The 26,939-nt window shown below is 37.0% G+C and overlaps 3 protein-coding genes and 1 non-coding gene across 5 annotated transcripts in view; 2 read left to right on the forward strand and 2 right to left on the reverse strand.

Moving 5' to 3' along the window:
- Window positions 1-1,588: 1,588 nt before the first annotated feature.
- LOC149020820 (ninja-family protein AFP3-like) lies at window positions 1,589-4,811 on the reverse strand. Its single transcript, XM_089149030.1, has 2 exons — window positions 3,609-4,811; window positions 1,589-2,446 (listed from the first exon to the last, which is right to left on the reverse strand). Exons 1-2 carry the CDS (start codon window positions 4,414-4,416, stop codon window positions 2,028-2,030), a joined length of 1,227 nt encoding a protein of 408 aa, XP_089005156.1. The 5' UTR covers window positions 4,417-4,811; the 3' UTR covers window positions 1,589-2,027.
- Window positions 4,812-12,090: 7,279 nt separating this feature from the next.
- TRNAQ-UUG (transfer RNA glutamine (anticodon UUG)) lies at window positions 12,091-12,162 on the forward strand. The gene has a single exon. It is a non-coding gene; the product is annotated as a tRNA-Gln (tRNA).
- Window positions 12,163-14,687: 2,525 nt separating this feature from the next.
- TOM5 (mitochondrial import receptor subunit TOM5-like protein) lies at window positions 14,688-19,814 on the reverse strand. Its single transcript, XM_089146998.1, has 2 exons — window positions 19,657-19,814; window positions 14,688-15,078 (listed from the first exon to the last, which is right to left on the reverse strand). The coding sequence occupies exons 1-2, from the start codon at window positions 19,738-19,740 to the stop codon at window positions 15,001-15,003; spliced, it is 162 nt and encodes a 53-aa protein (XP_089003124.1). The 5' UTR covers window positions 19,741-19,814; the 3' UTR covers window positions 14,688-15,000.
- Window positions 19,815-21,262: 1,448 nt separating this feature from the next.
- The window catches only part of LOC149020823 (ARM repeat superfamily protein), a 59,885-nt gene continuing 54,208 nt past the window's right edge, over window positions 21,263-26,939 (forward strand). The window contains exons 1-7 of one of the 2 annotated variants that reach the window (XM_089149032.1): window positions 21,263-21,704; window positions 22,880-23,047; window positions 23,208-23,297; window positions 25,997-26,130; window positions 26,230-26,320; window positions 26,490-26,572; window positions 26,700-26,806. In XM_089149032.1, coding sequence (XP_089005158.1) covers window positions 21,531-21,704; window positions 22,880-23,047; window positions 23,208-23,297; window positions 25,997-26,130; window positions 26,230-26,320; window positions 26,490-26,572; window positions 26,700-26,806 — 847 coding nt within the window. In that variant the 5' untranslated portion in view covers window positions 21,263-21,530. Of the gene's footprint in view, window positions 21,705-22,879; window positions 23,048-23,207; window positions 23,298-25,996; window positions 26,131-26,229; window positions 26,321-26,489; window positions 26,573-26,699; window positions 26,807-26,939 lie in introns of those variants that run through there. The other variant, XM_089149033.1, reaches the window with a different exon arrangement.

Raw genomic sequence — 26,939 nt, forward strand, 5'->3', positions numbered from 1 at the left:
ATATTAACCTAGGTCAAGGGCATGCCTTAGTTTGAATATTCGGTCCCATATTCCCTTGTTTTAATATGACTCATATTTATCTATTTCAAATGTTGGAGTTTTATATTAAAAAAAAAAATTAAAATAGATACATGTCTTAGAATAAACTACCTTCTTTAATCCAATGTCCTTTTTCGATTCTAAATTTATGCTGTTAAGACAAGGTGAAGTGCGGGGACCTTAAATGTTGTCGGTCAATTGTCCGGATTATCAATGGGTTGTACTTCTCACGTTTACTAGTCATATGGTGGATACATTATTTTGTATTCCATGAACATATTGGTTGCACGACATTATTTCTAAATTTTTATCAGGATTGACCGATAATTTGGAATAGATGACAAGGACAAGATGTTAATATTCAAAGTTCAAACCTTGTGTTCCATGCAATTATCTCTTTGTATCTCTTTGAATTTCAATGAACAAGTTTAGTTTTTACCAAGAAAAAAAGATATTTATATATAATCCAATCACGTCACATGAATTCTAAGCGAATTTGGTAAGGTGCTTATTAGAAAATGACATTCATAGCCATTGAAGGGTTTCAACAGCTCTTAATAAAGAGGTCATGCGTTTGACTTTCCTTGTGGTATATGTGGTAAGCCTCACTCCTCACCCCTAATGTAATGCTACCAATTCCAAAGAAGAAGAAGAAAAAAATCATAAATTGGGTTAAATTATCTGTAAGTAGAAGAATTGGTGGTGGCTAGAAATTCTTTATCAAATCTATGAATTGTAACAAAAACAAAGTAAGACTGCACAGGTGCAAGGTGGGCCAAATTCAGGACCATAAACCAGTTTGATCTAGGCTTGGATGGGTTTGAATTGGGTTGGGCTCACAACTTGGTTCCAGAATGGTTTGATCTTCATAACCACACCTGTTAGGGCTTTGAAGATCAAGTCATGAGTTTAGAGCGAAAGAGAGGAAAGCCAATGTTTAGAATGAGGTCTCTCGGTCTTGTTTTGTTAGTTTACTTCTTCTGATGAGCATGTCTAAGATTTGCATAGTTTAAATCTTAAAGAGTACAGCAAAGAATCATACAAGAAGATGCAAATTGCCAACATCCAGAGAACATGTTCTACATTTTCCCTCTCCTAAGTGTTTCAGCTCTCATGCATGCACCTACGCATCTGCCATCTACTGCTACTCCTCTTCGCAAATTATTGAAAAAAAGGGGGAAGATATAAGGATGTATCGGCCTTCCCAATATCACCCTGACTCTTCTTTGTAGTTCTTAAAAAGATTTTGATTCATGTATAACAATTTTTACTCCTTGGCTCGGACCGAATCTTGTGTTTTATGTATCATTTTTTCTCGCATCTTGTGTTTTCATATATCTATCTTTTATGTATCTTTTTTTCTTTCCGTGTGACTCTGTTGTGTCCTTTCAAGTTCAATGTATGAAGTGTTTTAACTTCTTACCAAAAAAAGAAAAAAAGATTAAGCTCCAAGGCACCTAGAAGGTTCCTGGGTGTGGCTCCATGCACCCACCATCTGCTTCCATTCTAGGTTACAATCATCAAAGGCACCTATGGCTATTGATTGAAAAGAATAAAAACAACAATCTCTTATGAGATATTAGGGCAGAATAATACAAGAAGAGAATGTCAGTTGCATATGCACTAAACCAAATTCCATTTCATTTTTTCTAATCAATTGACCTAAATCCTCTGTACATAGAAAGAAGACCGTTAGAATTGAGGAAGAACAACTTAAAAAAAGCCAAGATGTACATGTGAAAATCTCTTCTTTGCACTAAGAACTACCTTGTTTCCACGCAGAAGAGGCATCATGTACTCCATACAACCAAAATGCCCTTCTAGCATTAGAGAGAAAAAGGAAAAAACAAATTAAACCCCAAAAAATTAACAAAAGTTGCTTCCCATTCTCCATTTCTTTAAAATTCCCCATCTCTACTACTCTAATCCCTCACTTTCTCATTCTTTTTTGATATTGTTACAGAAAGATGAAAAACATGTCACCACCATTACAAAAAGGAGGGAGATGGGTTGACAACTATGTGTTTTAAAGGGTGAGCTACATCACCACCACCAGCATGCTTGACAAACTCGGCCGGAGAAAGAAAGTAGCCATGGCATACACAGACAATCCTCACCTCCTCTCCCTTCCTGTACTTGTATAGGAAGCCTTCTATTCTCTTCCCATTGGGATCATCTCCTCTTGTAGATACACAAGGCATATCTTCCAACACATTCCTTCCCATCTCCAATCTATTTACTCCATTCACTGCTATCTTAGATTTCTCTGATGTATCCATTTCTCCTCCAACATGCTTTCCCGTTGTTTCACTTGTTGGTTTGGGGCTGATTACAGTTTTCTGTTCAACCTGCTCCGACAGTGATTGGACACTAGCAGGGCTTCTTGCTTCAATGCCAGTTCCAAATCCTGTGAGGCATTTCTAACATCATAAGAACAAAAATGCTTGGACAGAATACAGTTGAGATTCTGCTACTATTTATGTGTTCTAGTTCAAATGCCATCCACATTAAGGTAACTTCCAGGGAAGACCAAGATGCATGCACCAAAATATGTATCAAGACATTGTCAGACAGACCTTCCCCCCCCCCCCCCCCCAAAAAAAAAAAAAAAAAGAAGAAGTTTGGCTCCAAGACCAAGAGTGTCACTTTGACCACACTACTGTACATTCATCAAAGTCAGGAAATTAACCATTTACTCTGGTGAATCTGTCATTGGAACTCAATGCAAAAATTACATGTCAAAGCTTCATGGACCAGGAAATTTTCATCTGATCATGTATAATGACACCAAGGTACAATGGGAGACAAGTTTTTGGATTCCCAATTGTTTTGGACTACTAGATAAAGTTTTGTTGGAGATGTGACAGAGGTACCGCTGGCTAGCACCTCAAGTTGGCCTGAAATTCATCAACTAAACCAAGGACTCAGAAGTATATTCCAACGCAACAACGCTGATGATTTAGCCAATTCAACGAGAACAAGAATTCTCTGGCCTGGTTATTCTAGTTTTCTGTTTCAATTATACAGGGACTGTTTAGTTCTACTAAAATAATCAAATTTCAAAAAACTTATAGATGTTGTACCAAAGTAGAGCATATAAGGAGGAGTGTAGAGATCCACGGTGTTTAAACAAACAGGGGGGAAGAGAGAACAATTTTTGCTGAAAATAAAGGCCCCAAAACCCAATATGGTGAAGATATGTGAAATTCTGAGGGCAGAGGAAGAGTAAAGAAAAAAACTAGAAGGAGAACAACTGATCACTATGAAAATAAAACAAAAGAAGAGAAGAACGCATAAAAATGTAATAACCAAACTACAGAACGACAAATTCTCCATTACATCGGAACCAATTTCGAAGATTTTGAAATATGACTTTCTGTTAAAAAAATAACTTAAATCATTTTCAGAACAAAAAGGGAGGAAGAGAAAAGTTATTTAGACCCACCCGAGAGAAATAAATGTACTTACAGGCTACAACACTAAGACAGAAATTCTTAAATTGAACAAACAGAGATCAACAAGCCCATGGATTAGCAGTGACAACAGATTCCAGAAGAAAAATGTGGTACCTTGGGCTTGTCTGCTCTCAAACTCAGAAATCCCAGAAGAACTACTTCCCTGTGATCCTAGTGATCCTTGAGATGTCGACCCTGGATACCCTCTCATACCAGAAGCAGCAGCAGCTATGATGCTGCCTTTCTCGTTTGCTGTGGCATCAAACCCATGAGGCAGAGCAGCACCTCTTGGAGGTGAAGCCCAACTGGGTACCCCAAACTGCTGAGGCAATCTATTTCCAACCCTAAATTGCTGTTGTGGTTGCTGCTGGTCTTTGACCAAAGCAGCAGCAGCAGTACAGCCCTCGACCTTCTCTTTTAAGTTCATGGGCTTAAGAGCAGTTTCATCTTCAACCCTCTTCTCATCCTCAACACTTACCTCCAAAGAGGCTCGATCTTTACCAGCCCTAACATTCCTCTGTTTTTCTGATCTCTTCCTCTTCGCTTCCATCCTCCTCAGACACTGTAACTCCTTTCGTTTCCTCCTGTCCTCTTCCGTCTCAGTAGGTAAAGAACAAGTTCTGGGCAGAGACGCAACTGGTGGTGGAGTAACAGCATCATCTTCCCTCACGAAAGTGGTTAAGCCAGCAACCGAAGATGAACGTATGAGTTGCCTCTTCTCGTTTGGGTCTACCCCAAAACAACCTCCTAAAGAAAGCCCAAGATTCAGCTCGATTTCTTCACTATCTTCTGTTACAGACGCAATTTCGATCGCCCTGTTACTCACAGACGTGAATCTCTTCAACAGATCTATAGGGTACCCAGTCATTGGCAGAGACATATGCTCGATTTCACTGGGTTTACCTCTCATTGCCTCACCCATGGTTTTGAAACAAAGAAATATTAAAGCTAATAAACACTTATTTTAATCCTTTCTCCACCTATATGGCGTTTCTTTTATCGAATTCTGAGAAACCCAGATACAGAAACTCCAGCATGAAATGCCATAACAACCGAAGCAAACCAAGAAGCCATGACCAAACACACCACAGAAAGAAAAATGATAATACAAGTACAATATCCCCACGCCGGTATACAAAAATATTGGATTATCAATTTTCTAAAATAACTCTACTAAAATCTTTTTCGCTCTAATTCCAACTTTTCCATTAGAACCAGAGAAAAAAACACCACCGGCTATGAAGGAGAAGCCATCAGAGAGCGAATTTAGAAACGAATGAGACCGAGAGGGTGAGAGGGGGGTGAAGAGAAAGGAGTTTTAGCAGTCAGGTATGGGAATTGACGAAAACAGCCTCACCCGTAACTCTAAAAACAAAGAAAACGGACCTAGAAGGACCACGTGGCTGTCAGGAAATTCGCCACAGCGAAACGTGGGGCTGGGGGCCAGATTTAGCGGCGACGCCAAACAAGCGTCTCCACCTCTAACTTTAGCGGGAGGCTAGTCTGATTGGGTTGTCGTAGGAACACGTGTCATAATGCCAACGTTTGGAAGACGTGAAAACGGCACGTGTCGGTTAAAAGTCTGGGAGAAGAGAGAGGTCTCGGCCTCGTAAAGCCGCAACGTCTTTTTCTCCTTCTTTCTCTCTCTCTCTTTTTCTCACTGGAATATCATATCGTATATATTATTATAAAATAAAAATCTATCAGTTTCTCTCTCCTCTTAGCTGTCCTCCAGAACTACGGACGTTTACCCCTGGGAGATTGACACGTAGTGGACAACCTCGCCTCTCAACGTCTCTTCTACCGAGGAATCGACCGCAGCCGAGGATCGTGGGGGGAATCTAGTTCTGCTATCCTGCACATGTAATTAAAATGAGCCGTTAGTGTAGTGCACACCCGCAACAGGAAACAGCCCTAATCCTCGCCGGCTTCTAATCCAACGGCTCGGATCCCACCACCAGCTGCCAGCGGCCAGCGGTATGTTTAACGTGACGCGGCGTCAAAGTTTTTGAAGTCCTAAAACAGATTCCTCGTGGAAAATCGGCGAGGAAACAGGATATTTTTCCTAGTGAGGTGGTCCCCACATGGGACGCGTGCCACGGTCTATGAGAGGGTGGGACCCGGCGAGGCTCAAGTTGCACTTTTATAACAGGTACGGTAAGGGGGCTAAGGACAACACGTGTCGAAAGCAGATCTTTAAATCCACGTGTATCATAGGAGCCGTGGGGTCCACAGACTCAGTAAAGTATCAACTTGCTGAAGGCGACGTGTCGGGCATTGTCGCAGGGTTTGCTGACATCACGAGCTGTCGAGCGCACGCATTCTGTCAGAGAGGGAGAGAGAGAAAGAGAGAGAGATTCAAATATCATGCATGAGAGAGAGATTGAAGCGAGCGAGATCTTATCAAAAGATAATCTAGCCAGAGGCAGCGGAACACGTCAAGGGTATCGACGTGGAATTAATCAGGTGGGTAACTATCTGACACGTGTTGTATTGGCAAACGACAAAAGTAGATGAGCTCTGCCAAATGTTGATGCCGCGGTTAATTTAAAATGTCGCGTGTCACTTGATTCCCCTCTTCCTCTCCTCGTATTATCCACCCCACCACCTTCTCCGTACTCAAATTTGAAGTCAAAAGCTACGTGAAAAACGAGTCAACTCACCCGACTCCGGTGGGGCTAAGCTAGCTGCCAAGCCCAAAGCATCTCGCTTTTGACCCGGTCGACCCAATAATAATTCGATGTGGGTTTGTTTTACTGGGTCAGATCGACAACAGATTTTTTTGCTAGTTTTATTCTATTCTGAAAATTCTTAAAAAGGGACCAGAAATGTGGTAGCTTTGGGCTTTCTTGCATAAGATGCTACCAAGTTTGCGAGCTTGCTTCGCCACTTGCTCACAAAAGCTAAACTCAAACACAAGATACCTATGGTCCAATCATTTAGGTGAATTTTCGTATAAAAAAATGAATATATATATAAAATATCAATATTTGATCTAGTTCTAATATAGTAGTCTTTTTTAGGTAATAATAAGATGATTTATAAAATAATGTAACCCTTACACTAGAATAAGCAAAAAATGGAGGAGTTCCGAAAAATTTTACCCATCAGGGTAAAGGACTGTATTTTCCTCACATTTTTTTATCACACATTTAGAAAGGGGTCTATCTCTGTTAAAGTGAACTATAAATGCTCAAAGGTGGGTGGATCTCTTCTTAAATATGTGGCTAAATTGTGTGAGGGGAGCACTCGAGTTTAGATCACCGCAACCCTGTCACAGAGCATAATGCTCTTTTACCACATATATGTGTGAAAACCACATCTAATTTAGAAGTGGAACCCCCAGTAGGTTGTACATGGGCCCTATGATGTCTGGTGAAAAAACATCAAGAGAACACTGTCAAATAGGTAATCTAGAATCAGCATAATCCTCCACGAGTCTATTAGAGAATTTAAACTTAGAGTAGAGTACTCACTTAACACCCTATTGTGTAGGCAAAAAGATGCTTCCAATGAACATTTTAATTCCATATTATTAAGTAGGACATAATCAATAAACCATGTGTCCACCAAACATGGTTTGCGTCTCAACAACTCCTACCTTTATTTCTAATATTATTATTTGTTTAACAACTTGTTGGATTGGTTGATTATAAATATATTTTAGTCACGTGTTTATATTCACATTATTGATAATACGTAGACCCATGGATGCTTCATTAACATATTAATTTTAATATGTTACAAGTATGTTGTCTCATCATGTAACACCTACATTGATGTGCTAGGGTTGGGGTGGGGTACATTTTTGCATCTTTTGTTTATATGAAAAAGCCACACAATTAGGTAGCATTCGTTTTCTTGATAAAGTATTTCCAAAATGGTTAGAAATCCATTTGATTTTCGAGTACTAATGGTCAAAGTTTACAAATAAATATGTAAACTAATAAATAAGAATAAAACTCATTGGATAAGGTTATAAAATTTGATACATGTAATTTCAAATCATCTCGTCGATGATGGGGGGTTCTGAGGGTGGTTGCTCCTCTTTAAGATTTGGGTTTTTCTCAAATCAGAGTTGATGATTCTGAAACTTAACAACCCTTCTCTCTTCTACCCAAAAAAAATCTTGTCAATATCTTAGTAGTCAAAATAACCATATAACCTATCATAATTATTGATGGATTTAAAATTAATTAACATTACTGTAAATTCATGTATTATTACAAGGATTTTGGAATCAAAATCAGAAACAGTAAGATCAGATCTAACAATATCTGACATGGATTTCTTAAACGATGCATGGACCACCACAAAAAGATCAAAATTTTTTTTTTACAGACACACCTTATGGTTCCTGACAATCAGTTAGGTAACAACTATAACTAAGAATAACAAGTTGGAAGGTGAAATATGTATTTGTTATTAAGGGAAAGTAAAGTTTAAGTAAGAGTTAATGAATCCAATGAGGGTTGAACAACTAAGATGATCATAAAAGTGAGATTAAACATATTAACCAAAAAAAATATAGATTCTGAGATTGAACACAACATGGCTGTGACACGTATCTTGTGGGCACAAGAGGGAAGGAGAGAGAGAGGTGGGGCAATGGCATGCACTCAGCCATTTCTCACTAGTCTTTAATTTGCTTTACAATTTACATACATTTCAAGTTGTGTCAGATAGTGACAGCTTTAATTTTCTTTATGTTTTTGTTTCCTTTGAAGGAAAAGAGGAAGGAAGACCAAAATCTCATATTCTGTAAGTTAATATGCAACTTGTGCAATAAAGATAAAGATAAGAGAGGGTGCTTGTCACATCTCTCACCCTTCATTTCTGCATTTCATCATCAAATTGGCTCCTTTATGGAGTCCTTTACACTCTCTAAGGTTTATTTACAGGGGATACAAAAGGGGGGGAGAAGGTGTAGAGGAACGAAAATTTGAAATCAAACTCTTTTTGATCTTCTTGTTTGTATATAGAAAGTTACCACCACTATGTCAAAAACACGTTCACCAATATTGATTAGGTTCAACGTTCATAGAATCTCCAGAAAAATACCCTAGATTTGAAGACAGGTTTCGATATTGATCAAAATGTGTTTTATAATTCCATAATCATTTGATGTTTTCTTAGTTTCTTTATTTTCTTTATCAAGCAAATGATTGTCGTCTGAGCATATAATTGTTAGCTCGAGTTTACAGGAGTGCATGTAATAGCATCAATGGGGCTAAGATATCTCACGGAGGACGGAACTATCCACTCTGAGAGAGCAGGAATTCGAGTGCATCACATCATGGTTTTTGATCTTCTTCCATGCACCCCTCTCAGTAGAGTCTACTATTAAGGTCTTCTTTTTTCTTTCTTTTCTTTTTTATTGTCAAACTTGTTCTTTTCTTATATTGATGTTATCTTAGGATCTTACAAGTTCGAGGACGTGATATTAACAAATCATGAGAAGATCTAAATTATGTAAAGTAGTTATTCAAAGTGATTTACTAATGAAGTATACAACCATATGGACATTAATTAATTAACACTGAATATAATTCAAATTAAAATCCATTAAGAAGAAATTTTTATCATGCTGGACCATGTAAGATGCATTATCCTTTAGTTTAAAACATTAAACTAAAAACAATATTATCAAGATATGTGGTGGATTTTTTCTTTAATTAAAAATTAATAAAGACTTTTGCTAATAATTTTTAATAAGATATGTCTAATCCACCCTTCTTGTTAGTTTCCTTGGCTTTAACATTAGAAAGAAATGATTTTTTTAAATTATTAAGTTAAACAAGTGATGACCCATTTGACTATCCCAAAAGTTTCATTAGATGAAAGTCCAATCTACCATGTTTATTCCACAATACTTTCTTCTCTGTCATATGGAGGGCTGACATGGCTAAATTGAACATTAAATATTTAATTATAAAATTAAGATGATTATTTACATAAATGTTTTCTTGTCAACATCAAACTCATAAGCTAACTTGTATTTTACTCTAATGTCTTACTCTAATAGTTTTGGTTTGAAGGTGATTTTGAAAAATGTTTTTTTTTTTTTTTTTTTTTTAGTTTCAACCTAAATTGGTAAGGGGGTTTATTAAAATTATAAGAAATTATTTTTCAATATAGAAAAGTGGCTATTGCTTTTCTCTGAGGTTAGAGACAAAGTCCTCAAAAGTATCACATGACATTTGTTAGACTACCAACTCAGCTCTCATGTATGAGAATTTGTTCCAAATTAAATATTTCTACTGACAATCATTGTCCGACCACCACTGTCCATAGGGTCAAAAAATAATTTCTAGATTCACCAAAATTAAACCAACAAGTTGATATATATATATATATATATATATATATATATATATATATATATATATATATATCAATTCACAAAGTGGAAGCATTTTTTGGGTAGAAAAGCAAAATTCATTTAGATGGGATGTTAAGTCACAACAAGGAGTTTACCTCTCAACACCATTCAAATATTTCTCCATCTTTTTTATTGAATCTACATCCCTCTCTCTCACCCTTCTTTCAATTCCTTGCCATTGGTCTTCCCTTGTTTTGTTCAAATTTTGAAGACCACATCTCTTGTCACTCTTTGGAGAACCTTACCCTTACCTTCTCTACCCAATCCTTTCTCATTAGTCACCACATTCCTATTACTGTTAGTCACAACTTTATCCTGTGTTGAAATGGTTTAGAAGACCTTGAACATCTTTTCTTTACGTGCCCCTTCTCCAACTTTCTTTAAAGAATAATCCTTGCTTCCATGTGGCCCCACTCGAGAAACTCCTTTGGTTTTGCTCGAGATTGGTATTGGGTTTTGAGAAACTTTTCAAGTTCCTCTATTTGCAATCGAATTGACACCTAGGCTAGGAACACAATCTCAAAAGATAAAAATCCAAATCCCGCTCTCTGGAGTTGATTTGGAATGTCATCTTTAAAATATTTATGCCAGGCTTGTTTTTATTCCCCAACCCCCAATTTCTGATACCCCAATGAGCCTTAGCTCTTCTTTCTGGCCCTCTGCTTGGAGGCTGGCCTCCCACCCTTTTTGTTTCCTCCTATTGTACTTTCTCAATTATTTTTTTTAATTTAATTATATACTCATCCAAAAATACATAAGTGATCCATCATGAAAGCAAAACAAAATTTCATCTAATATATATATATATATATATATATATATCAATGAAATATGTATTATCTAATTATTAGCAACTTGATCAGTCCATGAAAGTAACCTTTGGCTAATTCTATTTTTCTGACAGTTTAAGGATAAATGACATACGACCTGAAATCAAGGATACCTTTATAATATGAATGGGTCTAATTAAAGATATAATTAAAAATTCAATCTTTGATTCTTGAGCACGTCTAATGGTGTGATCATGTGGAGACAGAGTGGGAGGCAATAACCATCACAAACAAGTTGCAATAGTTGCAATTTGCAATATCTGCAAGTTGCAGTTCCTATGAGGTCATACACTTCCAGAATCCTAGTCACTAACAGAAGATGTTCAAAGCTTAAATCACAACACAAACAGAGAGTGAGAGTGGGTTTTCGCTTTTGAATTAAATACATGCACAAGTGGGCTAGCTTAAGAGAAACACTATGTGTGTTTTTTTTGCCTTTTCTTGCCTTTTTCCAATAGCTTTTCTCCATTCTCTATTATATGTTATGTTCTCCTGACATGGATACCAGTTAGCATGAACTGTGTTGGGTTTTGTCATAAGATTCATATCCTCATGATTCATTGAATTTGATCTCCAGAGTTTCAATTGCCAAAGAAAAAGACCTCTCAAGTTGCATATCCATGGAAAATTAGTGAATAAGGAAAAGTAAGAGTTAGGAAATTGGGAGAACCCACTGCATCAAATATCAATACCATCCATTAAAATCTTAACATGAACAAGATTCAGAAAAGGACATGGGTAGTGTGACAATGAATTCTAAGTTCTAACACAAATCAATAAGAAATCTAGAAAAGATTGCTGGGACAAGGAAACTGACAGCTTAACACTTTCCAAACTTTTCTTGCAACTTGTTGCAAGTGTTGGAGACCAGACCAGAACCAACTGTAGAAGAAGAAGTGCTTATCTGCCACTATACCTGGATATCCAAAATTTATATTTTCAGAGACTTGTTAATGCATGTTGAGAGCTGCTGGTCCATGACTATAATGATTTTTTTAGCTTTACAGGTTAGGTGTTTGACTAGTGGATCTTTTTGAAGCTTACTTGCATCAATAATTCCTTCCTTCCATTGCTATATGAATAGTAGCAGATCAGGATAATCCACATACACCAACTGGTCCCCTTGGGACCAAGTGAATGGACCCCCTTCCCAAATTTGGTGTGATGGGTCAACAAAAGATCTCCATGATTATTATTTTGAAATATATTGTTTTCAATAATAGTAATACGTATTTTTATATTCTTTTCTTCCTGACACTTTTTTATGCAAATCATATTTTACCATCCCATTGTTGATAAGAAGTTTGCAAATTTAATAGTTGGTTAACCTTAACAATTTCTTCTTTCACTTATATTTAATTATTTTTGACATTACTTTCAAGTTGGTTCTATGGTGTAGTGGTTAGCACTCTGGACTTTGAATCCAGCGACCTGGGTTCGACTCCCGGTAGGACCTTTTCATTTATTCATTTTAAAAACTGCTCTTCTTGAATATGGTTGAAAATTGCAACAGGAAATCAGGAATTTTAATAAGTATAACCAAAAGCAAATCAGGAAGGCCCTTTCGGTTTCGGGCCCGAAAGATTGGCCATCTTCCACTGTGTGGTTGGTGGAATTATGTTCCTCCCCACCCCTTGCCCGCGTTGAATAAGATTGTTGATTACCACAAAAAAGAAAAAAAAAAACCAAAAGCAAATATGAACTGAAATGTACAATGACAGTTTATTTTAAGGTATTATGATTTACAACACTTGCAACATGCAATCAAGTGGAACCATCTAAACGGCAACCCAAAAAAACAAAGGTGTTAAGCATCTAAACTTCCAAGATCAAATGGCCTCAAATACCATGGTAGACACCAATAGTGGTTATTATATGTGTATATGTTTGTGTTCATTGTTCACTACTAAAATATAAAAATAAACAGAGAACAAAGAAAAGAAAAATATGGCTCACAAGAGTGTTATTAAATGGGGTACAAGAAGAGTCGAAAGACTTTGGATGAACTAGTAAGGTTACCTTCCCTTGTGAAAGTACCTCTCCAGTCCATCAAAAATAGCTCAATGTGATTTGAGTTTGTTTGTGTTTCATGAGTGCAATCCTTACCCCCCCCCCCCCAATAAATAACACCTTCTATAAATAAACATTATGTTTAAAATAGGAGACTTTTTATAAAATTTTTACGTGTGGATCCCTTTAGTAGACCAATGCTGAGTCCCCTTCATATAATATACTACGTGTGGATCCTAACCAAACTAGGTGTTAGCGTTGTTAAGTATATTCAAATTCCAAATGTGAAAGGACCAAACACCCCTTAGGTTATTTAATAAATTATGTTAATATATGAATTTAAAAAGTGATAATTAGTCATTAAACCTTAATTATACGGTTAATATATATATATTAAATAACTTGAGCGACATTTTGGTCCCTCCACATTTGAAATTTGAATATACTTAACGATGCTAGTCTAGTTGAGACCCACATGTAATATATTGCACTAAAAGAACCCAACATTAGTTTATGGTCCACTAAAGAAACATACATAAAAAATACGTTTTTATATATTAGGATGAAAGTATTACATAATATACCACCATACATAATCGAACCCTCAAATGGTAAAAAACAATATATTCAAGTCTTTTCTTTCCAGATTTACCAAAAAAAAAGTCTTCCCTTTCCCGTGTGAGATTTAATATATCCACACAATCTAAACACCAGGAAAAGGTAAAAAGGAAAATTGAAAAGAAAAAAAAACATTAATTATCAAATGGTAAAAAACATTAATATATATATATATAGCTATTGAATGTAACAACAGCTATGACTCGTTATGTAAAGTATGGTTTCTGTTTTGGGTTATGGGGTAATTGTGATATCTACAGGTGGATGCCATCTGAGTGGCTCACACCCATTAGTGTACGTTCTTGGACAAGATTGGGTTTCACAATTACCCCATAACCCAAAACAAACAATTTAACTGGTACTGATTTCCACATCCAAAATCAATTAAAACGCTAACAAAAACGATTAATAGTACCCATGAGACTATGAGAGCATGAGATTTCCTTTTCCGTTGGTAAGACCATAGCCTTGAATACGTCTTTGGGGCCATGTACATTTTATCATTTAAATCATATATATATAATCAATTATTAAAATTAAAATATCATTCCAATGCTTTATTTTTCCAGCTGGCAAAAGTCTATACGGATGAAACTTCACGTGTGAACAAGAGACAACCCATGACCCACAGATACCTCACCCACATGATAATAAATGTCATGAAAGAATTATTATGATGGGATACATGTAACCAATTTCATGATCTTTTGTATCACTAAAAAGAATTCAAAAATATATAAGTTTTATGATCCCTTACCGAGAAAACGCTCCACCCATTATCAATCAACCCTTCTTTTTTCTGGTACATGAGACATAATTCACCAATTACTCAATTATCAACGCTATAAACTGTGAATTGTTAGGGACCCTTGCCAGCTAGGGTTGGAAAATCAATACATTTTGAATTAGCTAAATCTGAGGCCCAAAATAATTCTAAAAACAATTGAAATCTTATGGGCCAACCAAATCGTACCCAGACTAGGGCATCAAAATACCTACAACAATGTTTTGAAAGAGAACCTTTTTTTTTTTTACTGTTTTTAATGCACTTCTTTGTAACTGCCTCTACTTTTCCACCACCATTATAAAAGCCAGACGTGGAGTGTCAACCAATTGTCCCGATCAAATTCGGTTAGTCCCGAACATTTTGAGGCATTACATAATGACCAAACCAGACAATTTAACTAATCAAAAGCCAGCCATGATAAGATCCTCCACCTTCTCCTTATGCTTCCCTCGACACCTCTCTACCACATATTTAGCGTATGAATGGTAGAGATTCCGGGAAGTAAAACACTGAACATGCAAAAATATCATCTTACATCGACGAAGAAACAAGATTAGAGATTCCGGGAAGTAAAACACTGAACATGCAAAAACATCATCTTACATCGACGAAGAAACAAGATTAAAATTCATATTAGTGTCTTTAAGAGTGTATTATCATTGGCACCTGCAATGGTACAGGTACTACAGAGAAGATAGGGATCTCTTGTGATCCAAAATGTTGATCTAATCGTCAAATCTAAACAATCTACTACAACCAGAGCCTCAAAATATTATGGTAAAAGGTTTAACAAGTTCTGCCAATGTTTGGATAAGTTCCTAATATCATCCTGAATAGTCCAACTCAAAAAGAAAACAAGAGAATACCAACCATCCTCCCTCAAACGGCCATCAGATCACCGAAATTGCGCATCAGAAGGATTGATCCCGCAAAAAGTCCAGTAGCTCGCAACAGTTTCTAAAAAGCATCAGAATTAATCACCATTAGGAAAAGCCTAAGAAAATGCATAAATGACTGGAATGGAATCACTGTTATGTCCAACAAACAATATAACAGAACTCCAACCAGCACACTGAATTTATGGATCGTCTGATTCATCAGGGTGAGCCACATTTTCAAGTCAGTATGCGGACAATAACAATGGTTTCAGCTGCTTTATCTCACACCATTGGACAAGAACCATTTTCCACTTCATTTTTCAAATAATAATAAGGCTGGTTGTTAAGACAAACACGCCTGCTGTGGCAGAAAATGGTGCACATGGGTATAGGATGCAAGAAAGGATAAATATATCTAATCTCCAAGATAAAACTGGTACACAATTAATTACCACAACAAAATTGGCCACCCTGAGAAAAATACAACGGACGTAAATCAAACTGATACTAAAATGAAATGTTTTGTTATGACTGTCTGCCATGATGCTGGAAATTTGGTTATTAGATTTTACCTAGATTTATAATCAAGTTCCTATGAGTTGACAAGAAAATTAAATTACTTCTAAGCAAGTAATATAATCATTGATTAGAAAACTATCTTTTTTAATTTTTCAAAACTGTTCAATCCCTTTACCTGCAACCAAACCGAACCAAGCACATAACTTCAGTGTATCATGATTACATGTAACTTTTTTCACTAATTATGTGTTGGAGTATTACTTGTGATCATTCCCATTTAAAACTCAAAAACTTGTTGAGTGGGAGAAAAACCCAAAAAATTTAAAAGAAATTATAAGTAAGCAAAATCAATTTCCCCTCTCTAACTCATTCCCCCCCCCCCCCCCCCCCCAAAAAAAAAATCCTCTTTTCTTTTAGTTCCTACGTATTTGACTGGGTATTTCTTTCTCTCTGAAACAACAGAAGCCATGGGGCAGTTGGTGCTTTTGGAATGGAATGGCTTAATAAGTTGCCCTCAGAATACTGACCAAGAAACATAAGTATAAGCTACTGTATCAGAGTAGACACTTGGACCTTGACCAAAAGGGATAGTATTACTGGGTACAAAACATATATTTTCTCAAGGCAGCAACACTTGATAATATGCTCATCAACAATGTAAACCACACCCAAGGCAGTCCAAATCAAGGATCACACTACGTATGTACCAAACCAGTGATTCTTTGTGCCCATTTGTAATAGGCTTCAACAAGCATAAAACATCAGTAAAACAAGGAAAATGAGATCTACTTCATTAATTTAGTTAGAGACCAATGCTTAGAACCCAACCCTTCCCCGATCCCTACAAAGCCAAAATTGCCTCCATCGATCTCCAAAGTTCTTAAACTTGCTAGGACTTTCTTCTGCAGATTTGTTCTCTATGGTATGGTGGAATTACATCACCACATCGTTGCTGCCAAGATCCATCATCATCAGCCAGTAGATAGAGCAAAAACAAATCAAACAACCCTATCATCAACCTTGGGACACTAGCTGAAAACTGAAGTTCAATCTTGTTAATGGCTATGACTAAAATAGTAAACCAAACAAAATCCAGAAGTCATAGATGATGAGAGCATCCGGCAGTCACAGATGAACAACAGCACAAGAACAAACCACACTCCGGCTTCACACTGCAAGGCGTCTTCCTTGATCAAACACTGATTCCTACTGCATGAGGAACGCAGGCAGCAGCCACCCCCCTTTTTTTCTCCGTCCCTCTATAATTCATGGAGTTAGCCCCACGACTAGCTTCTCTTAAAGGCCAAGTAATCTAAAACAACATACGAGACTGAAAGTCCACAAACTGTTGGGCTAAAAAGACTCCATCTTTCTTACGGAGAAAGGGTGCAGACCAAGTTAAGAGTTAGTACAGCTAAAAAATAAAATGACTTCAATGGAACAAATATTGTAACCAATTGGACCATGGTTCAACTAACAAATCAAAAGGCTTGAAATAAAACCAAGTATGGAAGACAAAACACTACCATGCTAGCTAAGCCACTGTTTGGCCTCTCTTGTTGATTTTTGACCAACAGATAAACTAATTCAACTACTTAATAGCAAATGAGACCCATAATCTCATCCATTCATCTAGTCTGCATACCTCTTTAATCCCAACATTTTTGGGCTTATAAAAGATGCCCACCCAGTAAATATAGATCCCCCCCCCCCAAAAAAAAAGGTCTCCAAAATAATAAGCCCAAGGCCAACAGAAACCAAACATTGACCAAAATAAATCCTTCTAAGACCCAATTGGACGCTACTGATTCTATCAGTTTCTCATGCTGGAAAACTCCTCAAGTTTTATAATTGGTAAGATCATCAATGCTTATTTGGCATATACACTCACTCATCTTTATTTTATGAGTTTGTTGCTTTGTACAAACAAAACCAGTGATGACATACAACACTTGTAAGAACAGTTTCCACATGTTCAACATCAGAAGAGTTTATTGTGATTTTCTCCTCTTCAACATAATTTCACTAGAAGGGCCTTACCTTATGAATTGTCTTCTTACTCTCTCTCTTGGTAAGTAAGATTTCTCCTCCAACATCATTCCCTCCATTTACTCCCAATTGGACCTTTCTAACTTGCTAACTTCTTCCAAAACTCTCTTTTCTCCAATTATATGTATATTCTTCTTTAAATCAGGATTTTCAGATCTGATCCTCGCATTAGACAACACCACCCCTGTTCATTGATATGTTCTTCTCATTTACATATATTGACAACTTATTCCTCTATTATTTTCTCCCCCCCCCCCCCCCCCCCGCCCCCAAGTGATGTGTCCATTCCAGCCCTATCCAGCCCCCAAAGAGGGCCCAAGTCCACCCATGAGCTAGTGCCAACTAAGAGGGGCTGAATCTATCCAGGGGTAGATTGGTCATTTTTCCTACCCCTGTATCAAGTATAATTGGTGACCTACCCAGTTTATTTAATTAATTATGTTTTAATCCTAATTTGGAGTCCTAGTAGTTGAGTTAAGTTGGTGTTTGTTTATGAGTATGAGTTGTTAAGTTACTAAAATTAGAGTATTTGACTTGGTCAAAATTGTTAAGTTGAGTCCTATTTTGTTAAGTTACTTAGGATGCAAGTTTCCTTAGTAGTGGCTAGTTGGGTTTAAGAGCCTATAAATAGCCAAGATCTCAATGTAGCTTTCGGTTTGAGTTATTGAAATTATGAGTTGAAAGAAGTCATGGGATCTCTGGGAGGGTGACTTGCAGCTTGGTTTGAGTTATTGTTTCTGCAATTTTCAAGTTCATTCTTCTTCTTCACGCACTCAAGCATTCACAGAAACCAGCAATCAAGTTTCCAAGCCTCCATCATCAAGTCCAGCAGCATCCTTCAAGCTTCCAACAGCCCAAGTAAGCTACAGCCCCTTCCCACCCAGCCCCAACCCCCTCCTCTGTCTGCAAGCTCCCCACCCCCTCCTGTACCTTGCGCAACCTCCTCACTTCTCGTTTGAGCTAGAAACCCATCCCCAGCCCATTGCATATGCCCTCAATCCTTTGCCCTTCAAGTTCCTGCAACTCCAGCCCCAATCCTAAACCCTAGACACCATTCCCTTTCTCCTTCTTCTTCCCACGTTTTCAGATCCCACCCCAACTAGAACTTCCTCATTCCAGCCCCAAAACACCCCATTACATCCTCTTCAGTATCGGCCAAACCTTGGGATTTCATCCCCACTCTTAGCTTCATCAAAACAATCATACTCCCTAAGTTCGAAGAGACTTGCAATTTATCTTCTTCCTTGGATTTACAGAATTTCCAAAAATCCTGAATTTTCCTAAGTTTCCTCAGTTAGATCCTAATCTAGCTGAGGAATCACTATGAGACAGTTCTGACCAGCAGAACCAGCAAGACTAACCCATCTTCTCATCTAGCTGAAACCTTAATTTGCCCTAAAACCCTAGCCGAAACACCTAGAAACCCTAGCCTGTGCTGGTTCTCATTAAAAAGGGTCCTGGATATCCAATCCTAACCCTAGGTTGCATCACCTAGTTTCTACCTTAAACCGCCTTGTCCATATTTTCTACCAGAAATTTCTCCACTAGGTACTATTATCATGCCCAATCATATATGGCCATATCGACCATCGGACTAGAGAGAAAAATCCACCACTCCTAACTGATCGCATCATTTGTAACTCCAATAATCCATCATTTTTTATCTCCATAATCTTCCTATTACCAAACAAATCGTTGAGTAGAAATGATTCTCTGTCACTCTGACTCATGAACCATTTCAAATTCACAACACTCCTGAATGAACAAATATATTGCTTCATATAGATGTCAGACGCAAGTGGGATTGTCATCCTATAGTAGATGCATCAAACCTGCTATTGGCACGCTAAAAATCTAACACAAGCGGATACGGATAGACGAAGAAGCGGGAATAAGCTCTTAGCCAGATTAATTTGAGATTTTATCATCAAATTAATTAAAGACATAGTAAGAAGTATTAGATTCAAATCCATCAATATCAACACCAGCTTCAGGATCAACCACTGAATGATAATCTTAAATTAACCACCAATCACAAACACCAACAACGAAAGGTAAATCCATGTCAAAGCGTGAGTGGAGACATTACCATGTTCATGGCCCATTGCTCGTCGGTTTGTGGTGGCCACTTCCAGAATTTCAATTTCTCCAGAGAAGGAAAAGAGTCCGCCATGAAAGGGAGCGCCTTGTTTGGAGATTCAACTTTCTGGAGTTCTGGACTGAAGGGTTTTAGGTTTGCAGATTGAAAGTGCGCGCTTGTGAAGATTTTATAGCATGGCTGGCATCTTATGCGAGGGTATATCTGTAATATTACACAGAACGACGCTTCTTCTTCTGTTTTTGCCCTTTCTGAGGATTAGTGAAACTGGATTAGAATTATAGAGTTGGGCTGGGCCGACTAGGTAAATTTTGATGACCTTGCTTTGGCTCTCATATCCAAGCCCATGTAAGGGGAATTAGACAGAAAAAGTCATACTAAATACATAGTCTAAATTAGGATATCCTTTCTCAATATTTTTCTTGTAGTTATTTTATATCTACTATTGATTATTTGAATTCACCTAATATGGATCATATCACTTATTTGTACAATAACATTTATAGTCATTAGAGCATCTCTTTTTTTATTCCAAACAACATATATATATTAAAGATAAAATTTCCTGGAAGTCTAGAACACCTCCCTATTGAGGAAGCACATAGTGCTACCCTGATGTTTTATTTCACCATGCAATTTGTGTGGGATTTACATATGAACATCGTAAAATAATTTAGAGATTGGACCCACATAGACCCCACACAAAATGTGCCATGAGAATGGCTCCGCCCCCTCTTCCACATATAGACGATGGCTAATCTATCGTTATCATTGTTAGATGCACAAACTGCTCATGGGACAATGGTATTGCCCCAAACACAATATTGATACCATTTTGCCAATGCTAGTCATGTCACGTATAATGTCCCATTCACTATAAGTGAAGGGGAACAACACAACCATCATCGAGCAAGTATGACATCTCGAAAAAACTCATTGTATGTTGCATCATTATGTCTACATGAATTGGGTGACTTTTGCACACACAATATGTTGATTCATGCGTTGGATGATTAAAAATGGAAGGAAATGAATTGTTATATTCCCAAGTATGCAAACTTATCTATTTTTTTATATTGTCACAATGCACAAAGAAAAAAGAGAAAAGACTAGTGCTCGGAATGAAATGATTCAAGTGTTGTAGGATCACTTGTGGTATAGATTTATTGACCAAGGTACACTTGACATTTTATAGATTTACATTTATTATCTATATTTATCAAAAAAAAAAAAAAATGTATGAAGGATTTTGAGGCTGCTAGCATGTAATTTGGAGAAATTTACCAAAAAATACGTGTAATTTGAAAAATTATCTTTCTATGTTCAGTCCACATATTTCAATTTTACAGTGTAGATGTTGGTATCAGTACGTTATATTATTTGACAGATATTCAATGGATCAGATTTAACGATCCTGATCTAACGAACCTTACGATAGCGTGAAATAGATATCTCGGAGATTTTTCAGCTTTCGTAATTTAAATAGAAAAACTAGACAAATATGAAATAACACACTTATTTATTCAAAAATAAAAGAAAAGAAAAGAAAAGAAAAGCCCTAAAGACGTTACTTCTCAAAGATTCCCAATAAATTCCGATTTTAGAGTTCCAATTGGGAATTGGCGACTGAACTCGTTTTCTTGCTTCTGAGTTTTAACCTTGTTTCGGCTTTTCAGTAACCGACATTGTCTCTCAGCGTTTTGGTACTTGGTGACAAGTTACAACGCGAGTCGATTACGAGTGACGAGTTCGTGAATTCGAAACGAGTAAAGAACAACCGAAAGCAGGAGAGATTATCGAAATCTGTATTCGATCCGCGAATAAATTTGTATTCTCTTAGATTCATCTCTTCAAACAGTACAGCAATGGCGGACTCTTCAGATTCCCAGAAATCCGACTCCGAGCGAGAGGAAATGTTGGATAGAATGCTAACTCGCTTGGCTCTCTGTGACGATTCCAAGCTCGAAAACTTGCTTTCCAAGCTTCTTCCTTACTGTATCTCTTCACTTTCTTCTCAATCTACAGAAGTCAGAAAGAAGGTTAGTAAAATTCATTCCGTCAAAATTCTTCTATATCAAATTTGCTAATTTCAGCCGTAGGAGTTATTCACTGATTTTTCTTTAAATTTATTGAAGTCCGAATAATATGGTATAACTCCGGAGATATGAAAACGATTAAAAGACGAAAAATAACTGACGTTCAACGCTAAATTTCATAGAATTGAGACACTTGGAATCGTTTCTATAAACCTGTCCATATAGAAAGAGGATGTAGTGAACACTCTGAAGTGGCTCTAGAGGTTCTGTTCTTTATCTATGGCAATTTAAGGAGAATTCACTGTTTGAAGATGACCAGGTATAATGTTTCAGAGGTTGCCCTGAAACACGATTGTTTATTCATTGAAAAATCTACACCTGCTGGCAAGTGTCTAGTAATCACAAGTAGGGTTTTCAACAAAGTTATACAGCCAAGACCATATTCATTTTCTCTGTTAGACTCCATTGGTTGGAAAAGTGATTTACACAACTATCCGTAGCTTGCGTTCTTCCTCCTTGTTTCTATTTGATTTGCTTCCTTGGAGTTTGAGCTTAGCCAGCTCTTGCAGTGTCTCGTGCCCTTATCTTATTCTCTATGGCAGCGAAGGGTGCGTCAATCTAGAGACGTTCCGAGTAGCATCTTACAGACAGGGGGCCGCATCCATAAGTGGCAACCTGGAAGTAAAAGAGAAACATTTGAACATCAAGAATTCAATGGTTATGGTTATCTGGGAAGAGCTCAGCGGGGTACGTTGTGGCAATCATATCAAAGGAAATGAATAGAAAATTTGATGCTGTAAGTTGACTTAGGTTGGATTTAACGTAACATATGTCTGAAACTCACGAGTCTCTCTAAACCAAATTTTTATGTTCTTTCTTTTTTCTTTCTTTTCTTTTCCTGGTCACTGGAAAAAGTTTGATGGTGCTTCCTCAGGCACCTTATGAAGCTGAGACAGTTTCTGATTTCATTTCTGCATCAGCATTAGGGCTGTGAATTCAAAAGGATGGTACTTAAGTACATAATACTATTTTACATTTTAACATTGTCGGATGTCCCCACAGAGTTGCTTTATTTAACACGTTATTTTTCTAATTTGTAATACATGATTGCTGAGTCCACAGTTTAAGTTTGCTGACATTGACATACCCATTTTGTATTATCTATGTTTTCATGATAGGTTATGGAGATATTGACTCATGTGAATAAGCGAGTGAAGCATCAATCACAGATTGGTTTGCCTTTGTCAGAGTTATGGAAAGTGTATCTTGAAAACAGTACCGCTCCAATGGTGAAGAACTTCTGTATTGTGTATATTGAGATGGGATTTGAACGCTTACGCATAGAGGTCAGTTTTTGTCTTGTTGATATCTGAACTGTACCTTTTCCTTTAAAAGAAGGATTTTAACTCGATCCGGAAGATATTGGTCATGGCACATTTTTTGTTTTGTTTGGGGGGGGGGGGGGGACATTCTTCATCTTACATTCATTTAGGTATTTTACAACAGGAGAAAGAAAGTATGGCACCTGATCTTGTTGTCAATATTTCAAAACTTCCTCATCAGCACCAAGAAGTAATTTTAAGGAGCATTGGAAAGGTATATTTGCATCTTGGTTGCTTTAAGAATTAATCGATCATTTCCCTTTTCTTTCTCAAATTATTGGGAATTATCCATTTCTGTTGTGTTGCTGCTAGTAGTTATACCTTCTCATTGGGTGGACAAACTAGAGAGAAAAATGTGAATAATATTGTGTTCTTAGTAGTCCTACTGCTGCAAATAAACACGTAATACAAGAACAACAGCAGCTCAGCTCCCAACTAAAAGGGATCAGTTATGTGGATCCTTGCCTCCAATAAGTTCTTTTTGAGGTTATACTTGATACAAGGCCTAAGCCATGCAAGTGTTTTTTCACCACTTCTTCTATTGTTAGTTTAGGCCTTGTTCTGGCTCGTTCATTTCCTCCAATATCAAATTATCAATTAAGTCACTGTTATGCCTTTGTACTGGGATATTGAGGGACTTCCATTGAACATTGCCATGCCACCTTAGATGACTTCCTTGTAGCATATATCGAGGCAACAGCCAAACCAGCTCTGCAATGATCATTCCTTAGATATTGTTGCTGCTTATCCATCTCCATCCTCATTTGTGCTACATTGAGCTTTTCAATTTGATGTTTCTTAGTTCCCCAATATTCCACACCATACATCATAGACTATCATATGAATGTCCTATAAAATATTCCTCTAGGTTTGATATAAGTACATCAATTATAATAATTCTAGATGCACTCTTCTCTTTATTTATCATATTTAATAATTTATGAAGCATTATCCTCTATATTGTAGAATCTCTCTCTATTCAAGTTTCACCACCTTGTTATCTATCGTGGTTTATCTAAAGTTACACACCATGTTAGGTAAAAGCCTAAAAGCCTTTTGATTCCATTGTTGATCTCCAAACTCTGACCAGGTGCTAGTCAATGTTTTTGTCTCATCCACAAAACAATATCATTGGCATAAATATACACCTGGGGGCCTCATCTGGAATGTCTTTACTTGATAAGTGTCAACCAGTTTTGACCTGTTTTGATCAAGATATTGATATATTTTCTTTAATCAGACGATCAAGATGTTGATGATTTAGTTAGTTTTGACACTTATGCTTATTGGCCTGTCGGAACTTGAGGAAAGCGTAGATTCAGACTAGGAGAAATACCTATTTATGCCTAATATCATTTGAGCAAATCCTTTGCTATTTCATCTTTTGATCATATGGCCTTATTACTCTCAACTGAACTAAGGGTTAATCTAAGGCAGAAACCATTCAGATTTGAAGTGTTTTGGACTTCAGAGCCCACCTATAGCGGTTTTGATCCAAAACTCTTGGAACTTTAATCTGCAGGGGTCTGCTTCTCATACTTTTTGCTCAAATCTTAGTTTTCCAAGGGAGGCTTAATCTAAGTGGAACCGAAATGTAGTGGGATGCCTTCATTTAAAGGAGGCCAAGCTGAGGAAATACTTAGAATTTAGAATAGCTTTATTCTCTTCCGATTTCATGAAGAACTTTAGAGTGGAACGTTAAAGAAAATGAACTCCTTGCAGCCCTCAGATTAGTATTGAATAAAATGGAAACCTTTTGGGAAGTCCAGAGCAAATTGGATTACTTAAGGAGACAAAAACACTATTTTTTTTTACCTACCTACCATGAAGAGAAGAGCTAAATAATTTTAAAGAGCTAAATAATTTTATAAGGGGCATTCATATTCAAGGGATTTTCATCAGAAAGATATCCGGTTACTCAAGTCTTTCAGGCTCATTTTGAAAAATATTTATAGTTCTGGGAACACCCCCTGTTCCCAGCTTACTTTGAGAAGGTGAAGGGGAGGGTTGGAAAGTGGATGTGGAGAAGGGCCTTTGCCCAATCTCTGATTCTGGGTCGATTTCGCATTGCTAGGGATGAATGAATTAAAATTCCCAGTTCCCAATGGGTTCTCAGGCATCTTCTACCTATTCTCTTGGGATTTGTTTAGGCCAGAGGTAATCAAATATGTCTAAAATTTCTTTCATAATGATACATTATCATTGGAAATGAATCAATCTTTTATCACTCTATTCCTAAGGTAGACGCCCGTAATTCAGTTGGTGATTATAGACCATTCAGCTTGTGCAATGTGTGTTTCAAAGTGATTTTGAGAGTTTAACTAGAAAGGAAGAATAGGTTTATCAAAGGCAAGCATGTCGAGGATAACATCTTGATTGGCCATGAAATGATGCATAGAACATATCAACATAAGAAAGGAAAGACTGGACTCATGGCAATTAGGTTCAATACTTATGATAGGATTGAGTGGAACTTCATTTGAAAATGCCTTATTAAGCTAAAATTCTCCTGCTAAGTGGGTCGAATGGATTATTTTTTGTATTACAGCCACCTAGTATGCTATTCTTCTAAATAGGAACCCTTTGGAAATTTTCAAACGATCAAGAGGTTTGAGAAGGAGACCTTCTTTCTTCTTATGTGTTTGTGCTATCTGTGGAATTTTTAGATCGCATCTGGAAAGAGGTGCGTTTGAAGAAAAATATTAGGAGTATAAAGAACTCCAAGGAAGGAGAAAGTCTCACACACTTAGCTTATGTAGATGATCTAATTTTATAGTTGACTTCATGGTTCTAGACTTCTACTAGCTTTCTTTCTTAAGGTTATTCATGCTGTTTTGTCCTTTTTTTGTCTTTTTCTTTTTCTTTTCCCCAGCTCACTTTTCTCTTGTGATTTTTTATGCCTATGGGTCTCAGGTAATTGGTGAATGTCATTCAAAGCAACTTGATGGTAATGTTGCTGCCAAGTACAAATTGATTAATGGTCAAGATAGGCAGTTGCTTTTTGAAAATTTTCTTCATACGATTCTGTATCAACCACCATCTCAAGGGTCTGTTTCTGGCTGTGGAATTCCAGCTGTAAATTTTCCTTCATGGAATTCTTTTGTTTAATCTAAGATTTGCAGAATCTAATTGTTCATTTTCTGCAGTATGGGAAGTTCTCCAGGGCTTTCAGTAAGTCAGACAAATCGTGTTACTGGGAAGCAACCACTAAAAGGGGATGCACTTCTAATGAGAAAGGTGAAACTTTTACAAGTTTTGGAGAAGCTCCTCGGGGAAATATAGATTTTTCTCAATATTTGTGATTTCTTTTCCTTTAGAAATTTACCCTTGCTTTAACTAGTTGCTACTTTCCTCTTGCCATGGCCTATCCGAGGCTGTATTTTAAGTTTGCAACTTTTGTCAGCAGTTGGGGATCTTAAATATTATTGAAGCTATGGAGTTGGCTCCAGAACAAGTTTACCCTTTATATGTGGTTGCTTGTTCGGACAGGTATGAGTTAATTCTTATATTCGATTCAAAGCTCATTCTCCTCCTCTAAAAGTAATTTCTATATTCAATCTTCTGCTTCATTTGAGGTTTTGATATTAATGTACTTTTTAACGATGGTTTGTTCAAGTCAAGAGCCAGTTGTTAAGAGAGGAGAAGAGCTTTTAAAGAGGAAGGCTTCAGCTGCAAATTTAGATGATCCAGACCTGATGAAAACATTATTCTTACTATTTAATGGTATATAATCTACTCCATTATCTATTTTATCTCTTAGGTTGTCATAAGACTCCTAACAAGTGATGGTTTATAGTTTGTACATACATGGACTCCCAGTCCAATCAAAGCTTTTGGGGGGGGGGGGAGTAAAGAA

The sequence above is a fragment of the Hakea prostrata genome, chromosome 3, assembly GCF_041222555.1.
Source record: "Hakea prostrata isolate BN-2017 chromosome 3, UWA_Hpros_2, whole genome shotgun sequence".
NCBI classification, from domain to species: domain Eukaryota; kingdom Viridiplantae; phylum Streptophyta; class Magnoliopsida; order Proteales; family Proteaceae; genus Hakea; species Hakea prostrata.

Excerpts from the sequence above, each read along its gene's own strand:
- TOM5 (XM_089146998.1), bottom strand. The coding sequence starts at position 19,740 with ATGGCGGACTCTTTTCCTTCTCTGGAGAAATTGAAATTCTGGAAGTGG. Across the intron at positions 15,079-19,656 it reads AGCAATGGGCCATGAACATG|AAACTGTTGCGAGCTACTGG; the intron begins GTAATGTCTCCA and ends GATGCTTTTTAG.
- LOC149020820 (XM_089149030.1), bottom strand. The coding sequence starts at position 4,416 with ATGGGTGAGGCAATGAGAGGTAAACCCAGTGAAATCGAGCATATGTCT. Across the intron at positions 2,447-3,608 it reads TGAGAGCAGACAAGCCCAAG|GATTTGGAACTGGCATTGAA; the intron begins GTACCACATTTT and ends AATGCCTCACAG.